Below are 17,162 nucleotides of genomic sequence, written 5' to 3'. Positions count from 1 at the left end.
TTTTTCTGACTCTTTCATGTTTTAGCTTTCTTAGTTGCACATCTGTCCTTGAAGATGCTACACGTTAGAGCGTTAGTGACTTGCGAAGAAATATGCACTTTAGTTCTTTGCAAGAAGGTTATGTGTGTATTTTTTTAAAGGATTGTAACTCCATATTCCATGCTTTTCTGCATCTTATGCGGTGTCTCTTGTGTGAAATGTGAAGCGTATCAAATTTTTGAAGAGTGTTTTAATGTATATGTCTGTCGGTGTGTGTGTTTTTTGGTTTGCTGATTGCCAATCAATCTTATTTAGCAAATATGTTTTTGTGTCGCTTGTATTAAAAAAATGACGAATTTCCAAGAAGGTGTACTTGAACAAGTCGTTCTAAGTTTTGTTGACAAGTATAATAAATAGGAGATAGAACAGGAGTAGTTTCTAAGAGTCCCTAGTAGCAATGAAAAGCAGCCAACACGGTCTTTTTGTGTTGCACTTTTGTATTTGTTCCACGTAGTACTTCAGGTTGCGATTTTAGCCCTTTTCATAGAACTACTGATTTCCGTACATCCATTGTAGGTTACTTATAAGATGTTGTAAAAAAGAGAAGGTAGCGTTGTAGACATTTGTCGTCGTTTCATGAATTTTCACTAATTTCTAATTTATGTTTTGCTACTTTTGTTCTACTGCTATATTCCATTAAAACGGGACTGAAAGAGTATTTCCTTATAGAAAGAATTTTCAAAAACAAGTAGACCAGTTTATTATGCTCCATCGGTTTTCATTTCTATTGTAAGCTATGACAGGACCCAAAACTGTAGTCTTAAACGGTTCACTTAAATAAATCATGATACTAATACATATATTACTCCATCAGTAAAAAAATATAGGGAAATTAAAAAAAGTCTACAGATAAAAACACAGGCTAGTCCTTGAAATTCTTCCCCAAATTTCAATGAACCAGGTGTTTTATATCTTTTTTATTTAACTTGTCGGATGTAGTATCATCCTATAAATAATGTTTTCAGAAATGAAACTAAGATACGCGTAATTAACTAAAATAATGCATGACATTATGTTTGTTATGAGTTATAGTTTTGTTTTTTTTTTTGTTTACTATCCCTCTACGGTAAAGTTTGTTCTGATTTCTATTTCAATCGTGTTGTTTCTAGGTACGATTTTGTAACTCTACCTGTTATCTCCTATTTACTACAGTTCTCTACCTTATTAACGCGTCTTAATCTTTCTTGTTTCTTTATGAATAACTGCCTCGTTTATACTGTGAGATGTAATCACGAAGAGTAACTTTCCAGATGTTTCGGTTAGTATGTTGCTCGGAAGTCAATTCACCTATAGAATTGTATACTCTGATTCTACTCCTCATTTATCTGTTTTCTTTTTGCCGGTTTAAGAAATGAATCCATACGATCAAGATATACATAAAAATAAATTTGTTCCGTTCAGTTAGGTACATACAAACGATAGTTAAGAATTTTTTAGTAAGTTTTCCGGCCATGCACTCTCTTTCTTCACTTACACATTATTATGTACGCTACTTGGTATTACATTTTACTTAAACATTCTCCAAAATCTATTCCACTACGCCGGTCAGTTTGGGAGACAGTATCCGCTCTTATAGATTTCATAAATTATTTATTTTCAGTATCTGTCCTTTATATCTCACATAACTTCGTACTGTTGTTGTAGTCTGTGCTCTATTCCTTATAAGAATCTTAAATATTTTTGTTTTTTTCTCTACAAGGATAGTTCAAGAAATATAGTTGGTAGAATATTTATGTTTATGTATATATATGTTTGTATATAATTCAATATATTTGTATAAAGCCGCTCTACAATTATTTGCTATTTTTAATATATCTTAAATGACTTTATGCCGGGTAATGTTGATCGTTCTTTTACACAAATGATCATTTCATTATTCTAATGAAGTATGGCTGTTCTTCATCTTTCATATTGCGGTTTCAAAATTTTGAAGTTAAGCAAGAAAAGTAGTCCTACCTGTAGTAAATGTAGGATCTACTGCTAACAAGATGCTACAAGTAGTTTATCCATCTATATTTGTTTCGACTTGTTCCATTCTGTGGCTTGTGGTCGTTCAATCGTGTAATTAAAGCTTTGGAATATAGAGATTCGACTGGTAAGCTCATAGATGCTGCTACGAACAAGGTAAGTTACTAGGGGACATTACGTTTAATTGCGATCATCAAGGTGCTAAGCGTCTCTTTTCTGTTGTGAGACGGATTGGTGATTTTAATTGTGGCATGTCCTCATGCCAACGGTCTGCTCTGTAATAGGATTACTGTAAATAGTTTTTTTTTTTAATTTTTCCATATTTTTTTCATGTAGCAAATAGGATTGTAAGCTTGAGTGTTTTCTACGAGGAATCGGTTCGATAGAATATTCTTCCTAAAATCTTCCCCTATTTTAGGAAAAACATTCTAAAGACTGTACGTTTCAATGTTTAGAAAATGAGTTGCGATCAATACTTCTGTCACAATGGCTACGATTATGATACTACTTATTAAAAATTTTCCTTAGGTGGATTATAAATTATATTTGAGTGAATTGATTTTACATTATTACTATTTGGCAGCACAATGCTCGTTTCAAAGTGTTGTAATAGTCTTGGAAACAATAAAACGAAGAACGTTTGGTATCACCACGTTCTCTTGTGAGCTAGTTTGGGTGCACGGCGTTTGGTAAGTGATTAATTGTTTTTTTTTTAAGTTTTGAACTTTTTTTTAAATGTTTTTGGAACTTTTTTTCTGTTTTATTAATCGGGACAGTTTTCAACCATATGAGAGTTTAGCAATGGTAGATTAAGCTAACGAGTCGAAGTACAGAGCAGACTGCGTTTCGTTGTTATCACATGCGGTTTTGTATTTTTTTGTCAGTTTTTTCATTCGATTTTTCATTCATTTCAGTATTGGTATCGTCAGCAAAATTACCTAGCTCGTAGCTATCTGTCGTGTAGACTATTATCATTGTACAGTAGAATAAACTTGGTTCTCTAACATTCTACTTCTGTTTTTTTTTTCATTAGCTTTATCCGCAGGTCCGGCAGCTTTTTTAAACTTATTTTCTCTACCTCCTTTGTGTTCTTCCTTAACCGTTAACATTCGTTAAAATTTCAAAATTTTCCCCTCTGGCCATTGTTGGTCTGTGACTGCCATATTCTCTAGTAATATTGCATATTATCTTGTCCTAGAGAAGATGTCCTAAGCGATCATTATTTGTATGCATTACATTTTATAAAGACGGCTAAATTCTGATACAAAGCAAAGGCAACAGAAACACAGTGCTTGAGAAAACATATCGGTGTTAAGTCGAAAAGATCTAAACCATTAAAATTATATTCCTGCTATACGACACTGGAACTTCGAATACCTCGTATATAAATGTATTACGCTAGGTCATTTTAAATGTGCTTCTCGGCTAAAATGTTCAAGGGTATGTTGGTTGACGGTTCTATTGACAGATTCTACATGTGCAAACTAAACTCCACAACACCAATAGTAGTTATACGATCTTTCATTATCATCATCACAAAGGCTCCAGCAGTTTCTTTATTGCAAGATTCTTTTTCATTCCAGCCTGGCTGTTATTTGACTATTTGCTTATTCTTCGTTCCATCATTGGGATGAGCTTCTTCTTTGTTGGATCATTTTTGTAAACTAAAGAATTCCTCTAGCCAAAGAAACCGATCGGTTCATTGGCTCCGCGTTCCGATATTGGTGTGTGGAACTTTCGTGGGATACTCCTAAATATATCTGGTGGTACGAACATGGTTCGCTCAATGTTCTACTCCAGAGATCACTTTACCTCGAGTTTTTTTTTAATGTTTTACGGCACGACTTCCCCCCTCTCTCAAGATCATGCGATTCCTCGCCAGCTTCTCAGCCTCCGATTGTCATATGTAGTGTTTTTGCGTGTGTTATGTATGTGCGTTTGTGATGAATAATTCGAGATTAATTACCAACCTCTCTGTTACGACAATCACCTGCCTTCAGCATAAAGGGCTCCGTTCGAATGCACATACATGATAAGATATGATGTGGGCGTGTGCTCTTATCAACTGGCGACTGAATCGGTGACTGTGAAGGCTAGTAGTTGTGAGTTTCTCATAATATCTTCGATTTGTTCCTCCGTTCGTTTCGTACTTGATCATGATTATTTTTTAATATATGTCAATGGGCGCAACACGAAAAAAAAAACTATCCTTTTACATCCAAAAACATGATTGAATCGACGATGAAATCACGCTTCGCTATCGCCTACATGTAAGATAAGCATGAGGACCAAGTAACGCTAGGCACAACTACTTTGCCTACAGTTTCTAAGGTTGTTGGGTATTGCTATTATTATAGAAGTAATGCATCATAGCCGGTATGCTGTCACAGCACACCGCGTAGAGCAGAGGAATACCTCGAATAGCAAATACAGGCATCAAAGTTTTGGTTTTCATTTCTCTTGGTGTGCATTGGTTGCTTCTGTGCTGTTCACTTGTTTACCGATAAAGTATTGTGTACTGTGCGCTAAAGTTGAAAGTTTGGGCTCGTAAGTGAAACTCGGCTACTTTTGTTGCATGGTCCCTATAGAATGGTGAGTTGCCGGAAGAGTTTAATCGCCCCAGCGTACACATCTGTACGGCTATCATCATACAGCAGTAATTTGTTGCAGTGCATCCCAACGAAAATCATTTCTTTATGCATCGAAAGCAAACGTAGTGTTAAACTTAAGTTTTGAACACATTAGTTCTTAGGCTTCGATGAAGTGTGGTTTAAATTGTCTCGTCAGATCTACGACTTGATTTCAGCAATTTCCACTGTTACACTCTCGTTGGGATGTGCATTTCCGTTGTCCTTAGGGTGATGATTAGTGCTGCGGTTGGATTTTGTTGAAGTTGCCGATGCATTGCTGCTACCGTGTGATCCACGCCGTGAGCCTAATCAAAGATAAGCGAAAAGTGAACCAAAAAAAGAAAAATTGATAGTATTAGAAGATTTTTTTAATCGTTTACATCAGCCTTTATATCTCATCTAACAATAAATTAATACAACACGATTTTAAGGTAGTTTTTTTTCTAATGTGCAGTGAATGTGAATCTTGTGGTTCAGCACATCTGCACCCTCAAAATACCACTACGATTATTCAACAAATGTCACGTTCACTGGCAGTTAAAAGAAAACATAAATTATAGGTTACAGAAATATCAACATCTAGTATGGTACACATAAAATAGATTTTCGTTGCAAAAGTCTCTTAAAGTTTCAATCGGAATAGGGCCAAGAAAACACGTAGCTCAATCGATTCAACAAAGAAATATAGAATTTTTAGTATAGAAAATAGGATTTATAGGAAAGAAGTGTAGATATTGTCGAAGCTATAGAATGATTCAACAGAGCATGTTACACTAAAAATAAAATAGTGAAAATAAAGAAAGAGAATGAACAATCTACTTTTTAAGGTCGGATAAATATGAAGATTCAGGAGAAAACTTTGTGCTTAGAGTACAACAAATGTTTCTAGTAATCGAACTAACGTAAAACAGAAGCGTAGTTGAAAAAATGGAAACAAATACTATTTCAAATCTTACAAACATCGGTTGTACTTTAAAAGCAAAAAATACGTACTGGTACAAGGTGTGCTTTATTTTGTTTCTGGTTGCGTAGTTTAAAGCTGGTTCATTCGCTCAAAACCGCGCGCGTTATGGGAGATAAAAAGACGACTAATGTAGGAACACATGAGGGACCATTAGCATCTTAACCTTTGCCGCGGAAGGCAATTTTGATAGATTTTATTAAGTGGCTGCTTTTATCCGTAGTTTAATGTGTCATCTTTGGTTTAGCCTCGTTTTTTAAAATTAAGTAAAAGTGCGTAGGAACCTTTCGAAAACAACTCTTATGATTTCATTGGTTGAACAGTATCCTGGGTCGCTGCGGTCTGATCTGCGCGGGCTGTCTTTTTACCATGTGATTGTGTTTCTGTGAAAAGTTTGACGAGGGGAAGCAGTGTTTGGTTGAATTTGTTCGAGGTTTAGAAAAACGATCAATCGTTTGTATTCGAGTGTCTTATATAATGATCTACTTTGCTTATATTTCCACTTCATGTAGCGGATACAGGCTGCCTGAATGGATTAAAAGGAAAATCAGGACAGAAGATTGCATATTGCATATTGAAGAGAAGCAATGAAGAGGAAAATAAATAGAGATAGAGAGAAAAGAGAAAGAGAAAAAGAGAGAGAAAAGAGAAAGAAAGATAAAGAAGTAGAAAGTACTAATAAAAATGTCGATGGAAACATTGGCAGAGGAATGTTGTAGTAATTTCTTGTTCAACGCATATAAATGCTTATGTGAAAAACTTAAAAATACATATTAAACTATTAAACTATACATTTAACATTTAAGCAACATACAAGCTGTGCGCATTAAAGGTTCACGTGTATATTGTTGGTAAGTGTGTGTGTGTGTTTTATATGTTTGTGAATCTGTGTGGGAAACGTATCATTTTTGTGAGATATCAAATGACCAGAAAAGAATACTTTAAAAATATGATAATTTTCGATTCATCAATGTATGATCAATGTTTTGTGGTGCTTTAATTTTTCTTGGGTTCTAGAGCTATGTGTTTTCTAGCCAATAATTAATGCTGAGCGTATTTTAAGTCATACACGTAGCGGTAACCGCAAAGAATTTTCGGTTACATTCAATCATAATATTGACTCAGTATGGTTCATCCCCCACACACAGATATGTAAATCACTAAAAATTTAAACTACCTAACGAACTATTTGGTGTACCACTAGAAGTAGTGGGCGAATTAAATTCTATAATTTTATATACCAAATTTTATATGCCAAAATCAATGTAGGAGGAATAAAAGAGAAAGCGTTCTATCTTTTTTAGACGATGGATACAATGTAATATAATTAAGAATTACAAAAATAAATCTTCACAAAGATGCATTGCAATGCAAAAAAAACTACGCTAGTTATTGCTATGGATTTTGTTTCGTTACATCTTGTATCGTATTGTATTTTGTATCGATACTTTTCCAACATAAAAAAATCAACATGAAACATATAACGTGGTTTGATGCTTCATCTGCCTACGATGATAAACTGTTCAAAATTAAGAATATGTACTTAGCCATATGTTAATACTTAGCATATTGGTAGTAAAACAAAATGGTTAAACTTTTCTATAATGATCAAGAAAAATTTGATACTACTTCTGAAACAAGAATTAAGCGTTATGTTTCTATCCAAAACGGATCATAACGTCAAATTGTCTGGGAAAGTAGTGCATTTATAAAATTTTTTATCAAAACCGTTACACGTTCATGTAAAAATCGGAGTACTCAGCTGAGATAATGCATTTTCGTTGTGATTCAAATTATTCGGTGACATATCTTCAGTTCTTATATGTGTAGGATTACCTCAGCAGGAACTAGAAGCACTGGTGTATTTTGATTAACAGAGAAAATCAATAGTTTGGGGGTTATCATCCATCTCAAGACGAATGTTAAAAAAGCTTAGAGTTTTGTACATCACCGAAATTCATCCACAGGTTCATCAACAAACAAAACATTATTATAATTTAATTTATTCGTTGATTTTGAGACTAGTCGAAGGATGCTGGTTCATCTGTGTTAAAACGTTTTGGAATTGTTTTTTGAAACCCGCGAAGATTATTCACTGAAAGTTTCTAACTGGCAGTAAAGATGTACAACGACTGGTATTGAATAACATTTCAATTGATAAGTGGTTCACGAGGATTTGTAGAACAGACAGATAGTGAAAGGAAAGATACCGTTAAAAAAGACAGGACCAAGATAGAGGAAAAGGCAGCTTCAACTACAGTTAATTGTCAACTCAGAACATGGAACAGGTAACGCATCTACGACGAAACGAAGATACTGATCATGGTCGGGACATCGGAACCGGATTCCCATATACAGACCTAGCTTACCTATCGATGCATTTGGTGAATGCGGCCGCAGTGAGGCCATGCTGGGCTGACGGGATGGAAGCCGCACGGACATTCGTGAACCGCGCCGTTCCTGGCCATGGAGTAGCTTGTTGTCGCGTAGGAGTGAAACGTTCATCAGTCGCGGGTTTGGCGTGTTGAAAATCGTTCTGTTTTCGCGCCAACGTGCTCTAAAGAAAGCAAACAAAACCATGAATAAATTATGAGAGTGATGTTTCTTAACCATTGCCGACGGATGTTTGTTAGATGTCGTTGACCCGTTGCACAATTTTATCTCCAAATTGCTTAAATACTACTTAAATAGCTTACCCTTGATGTCGAGGTGTTACGATAAGCAAAACATTACTTTACATGGTGAAATCTGGCCACATTGATTACACCAGCTGGCCACTTGCATCGTGGTGGCATGGTGGGCAAATCAACGTGACAAGTTCGCTTATCAGTTGAAGACCCACTGGCACCAAAAGGAGAAAGATAACAACGAATACATGACCGAGTTACTGAAGAACGATCTGGTCATATACAGAAGAGACCGACAGTCAGGAAACAACTGCACGGTGCTTCGAGTTGGACTTGGTGAGTAATAGAATACTTCACGTTACCTTAGCAAAGCAGCAAATATGGATCGTTAAATAAGGCACAAATGTTTCGGTGCTTGAAAACGGCACAAAAGCAGTTTGGATTGATGCCGGTACCGTAGTGTTAATCACTTTGTTTGCATTACCTGCAATTAATCAATACTGAAATTAGCTGAAACAGTTCAATACGATTAGGATGATGCATCTTCAGTGACCAAATCTGACATTGTTTCGTGAAAATGAATGCGTGAAGTTGAGCCCAGTTTTCAGGGCCTTTGTGAGCTTAAGAGAAACCAAGGAGGTCTTTTGTGTTTCATCTTGTTTTGTGGCTTAATATTTGTGTTCGTATGTTTCCCAATTCTAAGGGTTGTCACTTGTTACAAGGTGTTCTTTTAAATGCGGTATGGTACCTTGCCTCATCCTGTTAGCTAGTGTGTATGGTTATTTTTAATGCATTTATGTCATTGCTGACAGCATGAACAAGACTCGTTACTCCCAATATGGTACAATATATAATGCCACGTGTTTCATTGACCTACCGTTTTTGTTTCGGCAACGTGCTTTTTATTCAACGTGCGTAGTCTTTTTACTCTACCTCCAATATTGTTCCTGATTATCAACTCTCACACATTTTTAAAACTCCCAGGATAATGGATGATTCCAGCAAATGGTGTAATGTTGGTGAGCCAACCGTCACTTTAAAAATATCCGGCTCCACTCTCCAACGAAAGTTTTACGAGAGCCGAGAGAAAGAGAGGATAAGGCTGTCAAAGACAGCTGTTTTGGTTGAACGAGTGTATCTTCTGCTCACACCAGCCATTCATAAGCGAACCACAGACACGGCAGGGTCGCTGAAGGTAGGTGATAAGCAGTGCAGTTTACGTGACTACAGTCGAAGCCAGTTATTTTTCTGAGAAGCGTCTGGCGCTACATAATTGAATCAGATTCCTATGAACAGCGATTGCTCGTGTGAGTGTGAAAATCCAACAATCATCGTGTCCATTCATCAGCTCCGCAAACAATTTTGTTTGATAAATAAGAATTGTAACAATCAATCGGCGGAAACGCCCAGGCAGTGAATTTGCGTGCGTTGGAATGTTCGGTGCGGTGGTACTTGATGTGCAGGTTGCAAATATTGATTTAGCAGTATTTTTATTGAGCGACCTTCAATCAGCCGAATTCGGCCGACATAGAATGATTGGCGTCAATCAAGTTCCCACGGCCTTGTCGTATCGAGCAGGTCCCGCGGGCTGAAACCAAAGTAAGCCTATTTTTGGCATACGCTATTGTTTCTTTGTTTCGTTGTTTTGTGTCGATCTGATTGCGATTTGAATGAGTCGATGGGTCTAGCCTTGCAGTGTTCACAATTTCGGTTGGTAAAAAGGTACTAGCTACATTTGAGTGAAACTTTGGCAATTCGGTGAACGATGCAGCACTTGCTTAGCGCTTAACACAACAAAAGAAAAGATTCGTCAAACACGTTGAGCGCTAGGACCCACGGGACCGACAGCGTTCTTTCTGGCATGCCGGCTTCGGTCCACTCGGACCAACAGAGCCGGTTTGGTAGGGGCACAGGCTCCTCGGGGCCGACAGTGTTGTAAGTTTTTGGTAGTCAGACATCGCTTTGTAGACAGCATTGTTCTTCTTCTAAAGAAAACATATGCCACACATGCTGACGTCTGACTCCGTATTTTAGTTTCCTTGTTCTGTATCGTCGAGACATGATCGATCGTGAAAATACTGCTCGTTCACCGTCGATGGTTTGCTACAAATCGCCGGCAGGACGGAAAGCAGTGCAATCTGCGGAGAGTGTTCAACGTGTTAACATAGCTTGTGAAATGTTAAACGGTACATTTTTTTTGCAGTGAAGAAAGCATCTTCCCTTTCATCGTCTGGTGGAGCCCAACGCAGAGAAGAAATCTTATGCTTTGTGGTCGGTTTGTCTGTACGCCAGCTTTAAGGAATGGCACTAGCGTAGTGCACGGAGCGTGAGCCGCTTTGCAGTGCCGCGATCGCCACACACCGGAAAAACCGGTTCCTCCGTGCAATCAATCCCCCATGTTGTGTGACCGACATTATGCTTCTCTTTGTACCGTGACGAGAGTGATCATTGTAGTGGCTTGGAATCAACGGAGCAGAATGATTAGTTCGTCAAAATCCCCGCCATTTTTTGTCGGGTTTGGCATGCAGATATATCAATAGGAACGTATATTATTTTGTTCGTTGAGCGTTCATATTGCTAAGTTTGGACACTTTGTGAAAAATGCTCGTAAGATTTAAGGTTCAAAAGTGAGTTAAAAATCCACATCCAGAACAATTGGCCCTTGAATTGGGTACGAACACCTAAAGCATTTCCTTCTACGCAATCGATCATAGTACGCCAATGGTGCTGTTACGATAATTCACCATTTCTGACCAAATTGTAAAGATTATCGCGTATCTTGTATTTGCAGGGGATTTTTAGATAGCGAAGGGCTAAAATTTAAATCTTAATTTTTTTTTCTACTTGTGTATGCTGTCATAAAACCTATTAATTTGTTTTCTTGTTTTATTTATGCCTTCTTTTAGCGCATGTCGACTGATATAGGACTACGAAGAAAACTGGATGAAAATCAGAAACAGTGCCTGAGCGGACTGGGATTTTATTTAGCCTTACATTTTTCTGCTTGCGTGGAAGTACGTGTGCACCTGATGTCAAATTGTAAAAAACAAATCACCGATATACGATCAGTCGAGCGAGAATGAACCGAGAACATGCATTCAACTCCGGCAAGCAGGTAAATCCCGTCCAGAATGCTTCGTTCCTTTCCAAGCGCGTATTCTGGTGGCTTCGTGACACATTCCGCGCCGGGCATCGGAAAGAGCTCACGGAGGAAAAGCTCTATGCAACACTTCCGGAGCACAGCAGCCACGAACTGGCCGATACCTTCGAACGCCTTTGGTCAGAGGAGCTGCAGCGCGGTCCCGACAAGGCGAGCTTTGGACGCGTATACTGGAGGGCGTTTGGACCAGGAACACTCTTTTGGGGTCTGCTGTTCTCGGCGTTTGAAACAGCAAACCGGGTGGCGCAACCATTGCTCCTCGGAGAGCTGGTATCGTACTTCACTCCGAACCAGGATACAATCAGCGAACGGGACGCCTATTTGTATGCGGGTGGTGTTATCGCGTGCTCGCTGTTATCGGTCATATCGTTCCACCCATTCATCTACTACATAATTCAATTAGGAATGAAGTTTCGAATTGGTGCATCGTGTTTAATTTATAATAAGGTACGTTGGTCCTCAGTGCAGTGAGAGTCAATACAATGTAAATTCAAAAACGTGTAACACTTTCCCTTTCTCCCCTTATCACTTGCAGGTACTTAAACTCTCTAAATCAACGACCGCCAGTGATGGGCTGAATGGGAAGATCATCAATTTGCTATCGAACGACGTAGGGAAGTTTGACATAGCTTTGTGTTTTGTGCACGATCTCTGGAAAGGACCGATGGAAGCGATTCTTCTCGGATACTTCATCTATCTTCAGATTGGCTTTTCCGGTCTGCTCGGGATGGCCTTTCTGTTAAGCTTCATTCCGTTGCAGGCTTGGGTTGGCAAGAAGACTGCAACCTTTTCCATGAAGGCCGCCAAGCGGACCGACCTGCGAGTACGTTTTATGAACGAAATCATTCAGGGCATACAAGTGATCAAGATGTACACCTGGGAGAGTTCCTTTGCGAAAATGATCGAAACGATCCGGAGAAAGGAAATTCAGGCCATTCGCGGCGGTGCGTACGTGCGAGCTACACTCATATCGTTCTTCGCCGTGTCGCATGTGTCCATCTTTATCAGTTTGCTGTCCTACACCGTTACGGAGAACGTTATCACTGCCAAAAAGGTGTTCATTGTGACGTCTTTCTATAGCATACTGAACGATTCGATGGTGCATTTCTGGCCTATGGCTATTACTTTCTGCGCTGAGGGGTACATTTCGCTTAAACGTATACGCGACTTTCTACTGACACCCGAAGGAAAGCCCTCGAGTGAGGCAGGAAGGAGCGAGAATGTTAACAAGAATATCAACAAAAAGTTTACGGAAGCAAATCTCGGCGGCGATACGTCTGTTGAAGGGGCAGAGACCGACAAATCAAATCAAAATGGTGGCAAGACGCTCATTCAGGACGATGACGTCGACCGAGAGCCCTTGTTGCCGACGCGTCTAATACGCATTTTGGACAGCGAGCGTAAAGGAGTGGTGCTGGATAATGCCACGGCGCGATGGATGAGTTCCTCGGCGGCAACAGAAAAGGCACCGGGTGGTGGAGATGCCTCAACTGTAGAAAACACTAACGTTGGCATCGAATCCGTGAGCATTTCCATTGAGTCTGGCAAGCTTTGTGTATTAGTTGGTCCTGTCGGATCCGGCAAATCGACACTTTTACAAGTGCTGCTAGGAGAGCTAGAGCTGGACGAGGGAAGCGTGGAAATTCGCGGAACTGTCAGCTACGCTTCACAGGAACCGTGGTTATATGAGGGTAGCGTACGTAACAACATACTCTTCACCGAGGAATACAACGAGCGCCGTTATCTGCAGGTTGTGCGCGTGTGTGCACTGGAAAAAGACTTCGAGCTATTTCCACACGGTGATCAAACGATCGTCGGTGAGCGAGGCATAAGCTTAAGCGGCGGACAGAAAGCTCGAGTTAACCTTGCACGAGCAGTGTACAGAAAGGCCGACATCTACCTCCTGGATGACCCACTGTCAGCGGTGGATACGCACGTGGGAAAGCATATCTACGAGATGTGCATTCGTGAGTTCCTAGCGAACCGAGTATGTATACTGGTAACGCACCAGCTGCAATACCTCAAGGATGTCCAACAGATTGTACTTATGAATGGTGGTCGGGTGGAAGCCGTCGGTAGCTATCGAGATTTGAAAAAGTCCAACATTGAATCCATAATGGCACTCACACCGGATGAATCGCCTTCGGAAAATCCGTTCGACAAAGAGCTTAAAAATGTGCGTCCACGACGAATCAGTGGATCATCTACGGGATCGCAAAATCGGGACATTGACCTTATGGTGGATCTACTTGATCATGAGAAGCAAGAAGAGGAAAAAGAATCTCAAGGAGGCAAGGGTAGCGTAGGTCTGTCCGTGTACAAATCGTATATAGCGGCAGTGCAAAGTTGTGGCTGGATCTTCTGGCTCATTGCACTTATGTTACTCTCACAGATAGCGGTCAGCGGGGTGGACATATTCGTGGCAGAATGGGTGAACTGGGAGGAACGGATCGCTGGAATACCACCGGTGTTCGATCTGAACGATAACCATACTATATTAAGTTCACGGGATGTACGCGTTCTGCTGCGCGAGCAAACGGACGTCAGTAACTTCATCGAGCGACAACAGTATATCTGGATATACAGTGGATTGATCATACTACTGGTTGTTTTGGTGGTGCAACGGTCGTTTTCGTTTTTCTACGTGTGCTTGCGCATTTCGATGAACCTGCACGATCGCCTGTTTCGGGGATTAACTCGTGCAACTATGCATTTTTTCAACACGAATCCCTCGGGTAGGATCCTAAATCGATTCTCCAAGGATATTGGCTCGATAGATTCCTCTTTACCGATGTCTTTGCTGGATTGCGTGGTGGTAAGTGTCTATCACAGGAAAATATGTTAATCCTTATATTTTCTAATGTTTTACTTTCATCCACAGTTTTTCCTAGAAATGATTGCCGTCGTGGCGGTAGTATCCATCGTCAACTATTGGTTCCTGCTACCGACCGGAATTGTAGCCGTAATCATGTACTACATCAGGCGGATGTATCTGAACACTTCGCGCGTGGTGAAACGTATCGAATCCGTCAATCGGTCGCCTCTCTTCTCTCACACCAACGCCACCCTACAAGGTCTCTCAACGATCCGTGCGTTCGGTGCGCAGGCGGCAGTGAGGCGCGAGTTCAACGAATTTCTCAACGTTAATTCATCCTCCTGGTTCATGTTTATTTCGACAACTCGCGCCTTCGCCCTGTGGCTCGATCTTGTGTGCGTACTGTACATCGGCATCGTGACGTTGAGTTTCCTAGTCGGGGCCCAGCACACCCTCGGTGGTAGCGTCGGTCTAGCCATCACCAAAACGATCAGTCTCGTTGGAATGTGCCAGTGGGGGATGCGGCAATCGGCGGAACTCGAAAATCAGATGGTTTCCGTGGAGCGTGTCAATGAGTACACGAACCTTCCGTCGGAGCCGCCACTTGAGACGGCCCCGAAACATCGACCCCAGCGCAACTGGCCCGAACACGGTGTGATACGGTTCATCAACGTTGATCTGCGCTACTCAGAGGATGGTGAGCGCGTGCTGAAAGATCTAAATTTTGTCATCCGACCAAATGAAAAGGTTGGCATCGTGGGGCGCACTGGTGCGGGCAAATCATCGCTCATACAGGCACTGTTCCGGTTGGCACCGTTCGACGGGAATATTGAGATCGACGACATCGACACAAAAACGTTGGGATTGCGTGATTTGCGAAGCAAAATATCGATCATTCCGCAGGATCCAATCCTCTTCTCGGGCACATTGCGCAGTAATTTGGATCCTTTCGAGCAGCGCAAAGATGAAGAACTCTGGAGTGCTCTCGATCAGGTTGAGCTGAAAGAAGCCGTATCGTCACTGGCCGGTGGATTGGAATGTCGTATGTCCGACGGAGGAAGCAACTTCAGTATGGGCCAGCGGCAACTAGTTTGCCTGGCGCGAGCAATATTGCGCAATAATAAAATCCTTGTCCTCGATGAAGCCACAGCAAATGTAGATCCAGAGTAAGTAGCATTCGAGGCAGCCTAAAACAATTATTATATTCCAAAACATGATGTTCTCTTTTTGTCCCTGTATTATTTTGCAGAACGGATAAACTAATTCAAACTACAATTCGCACAAAATTCGCCCACTGTACAGTATTGACGATCGCCCATCGACTGCACACGGTTATGGATAGCGATCGGGTGCTGGTAATGGATGCTGGGCGTGTCGTCGAATTTGGGCATCCGCACGAATTGCTACACGGCCCGATCGGTCAGCTGCGTCGGCTCGTTGATCAAACCGGTGTGGCTACAGCGGCTATGTTGATGCGGAACGCCGAGGAAAACTTCAAAAAATCAAGCGCAAGGCATACCGAAGCAATAACGCTTGGATTATCTTGAAGCGACCTTCCAGTTCGGTATGCAGAGCTAACGGAGGCAACAAATCTTTTAAAGATTAATGGCATTGAGATTAGTTTAGGGATAAGAAATGTTTGCTCACTGCGAGCTGCACATGTTCAAAGATTCGACTAAAAATATGAATCTTAATATTTTTTTCTAAAACAAATAACACCAACAAATGATTAAATAAATCATCGCACAGGACTACTTAAAGTAACACTAAAGATGCGGTCAATTTCATGACTTGCATTACTGTCAAATGCATTTTAAAGTAAAACTATTGAAATTGGATTAAATAATTCTTCCTCGTTTATATTGCCTTATCCATTTATACTCTAATAATTATATGAGAAACCAAAAACCCCTACAAAGGATGTTTTATCGATTGAACTGCATATGATACTTTTAGGACTGATACGTGCTGTACAAACGTCAGGCAATAAACTTATTGTTCGTACAAATATCTCTCAACAATGTGCCTTAGACAATTTTTGATCCATTTAGTTCCCCAATTATTTTTTAAATAATCCACATTTCGATTCATGGACACGAAATATTTTCACTCTATGATCAATAGAAGGATAAATTTGCAATGGCGACTGCAATAGCAAACAGGCGCAATGCGGCATGTGACCTCATGAAGCGCTCGCCAGGGACGCCGGGCACACGTCGTCTAACTGCCAAGATGTTGGGTTTCACTTCCACGAAAGAGATAGAAGTAACGAGTGAGAAAGTCTGGTTGGAAGAGGTTCTCGTTCTTGTATAAGGTGTAACTAACATTACTTCATGGTAACGAACGAACCCCCCACACCCCTACCACTCTTCCTCCCTCCCTTCTATCTACGAGCAAAAGGGCGCATTGAGATTGAGTGCCGGGTGAAAAAATCTCAAGATAAGGAGCACGCGAGTTTGTACATGCAAAAAAAACTAAAGTCAGTGTTTGAGACTATGGTTGGTTTGAATACGGTTGGCGAAGAGAAGATATCTTCGTCACTCTCCCTGCGATGATGAACCCAGTAATAAGTTACCGGTCGACCTGCACTGGTTCATTGATCTTTTACCTTGAGACGATCATCGGTGGTTTGGCATACAGCGACACACAACGAACATAAGACTTCCCACGCGGTTGGTCGTATTTTTCGATCGGATTTCGACCAAAAATCAACAACAGAGCGGCAACGGCATTCCGGGAGAGCCGACTTCGACTGCCGATTACAACGCGGCCAGTGAGAACGCCGGGAGCGCGATTACGGCCGTGTAAAATATAACGCCACTGGCACGCAGCAGCATGCTAGTACAAGCTGAACAAGCCTGGCGTAGGTACACGCATGAGCGGTGGTGTCTCGTGCACGTTTTCGCGGTTTGCCTGCGTTGCCGCTTCTGGCGCCAGCAAATACTAGTGCAATACCAAACAA

General features: G+C 40.7%; 1 protein-coding gene across 1 annotated transcript; it reads left to right on the top strand.

Moving 5' to 3' along the window:
* The first annotated feature begins 11,304 nt into the window (after window positions 1-11,304).
* Window positions 11,305-16,068, top strand: LOC131260456 (ATP-binding cassette subfamily C member 4). Its single transcript, XM_058262186.1, has 4 exons — window positions 11,305-11,832; window positions 11,921-14,200; window positions 14,267-15,366; window positions 15,450-16,068. The coding sequence occupies exons 1-4, from the start codon at window positions 11,305-11,307 to the stop codon at window positions 15,745-15,747; spliced, it is 4,206 nt and encodes a 1,401-aa protein (XP_058118169.1). The 3' UTR covers window positions 15,748-16,068.
* Window positions 16,069-17,162: the final 1,094 nt, after the last annotated feature.

This window comes from Anopheles coustani, chromosome 3, assembly GCF_943734705.1.
Source record: "Anopheles coustani chromosome 3, idAnoCousDA_361_x.2, whole genome shotgun sequence".
Lineage (NCBI taxonomy): Eukaryota > Metazoa > Arthropoda > Insecta > Diptera > Culicidae > Anopheles > Anopheles coustani.
This window is presented reverse-complemented; position numbering and strand designations above follow the sequence as displayed.

Bases quoted from the DNA above. Each gene is read 5' to 3' on its own strand.
- LOC131260456 (XM_058262186.1), top strand. From the start codon at position 11,305: ATGAACCGAGAACATGCATTCAACTCCGGCAAGCAGGTAAATCCCGTC. The intron at 11,833-11,920 runs GTACGTTGGTCC...TATCACTTGCAG, and splicing joins CGTGTTTAATTTATAATAAG to GTACTTAAACTCTCTAAATC. The intron at 14,201-14,266 runs GTAAGTGTCTAT...TTTCATCCACAG, and splicing joins CTTTGCTGGATTGCGTGGTG to TTTTTCCTAGAAATGATTGC.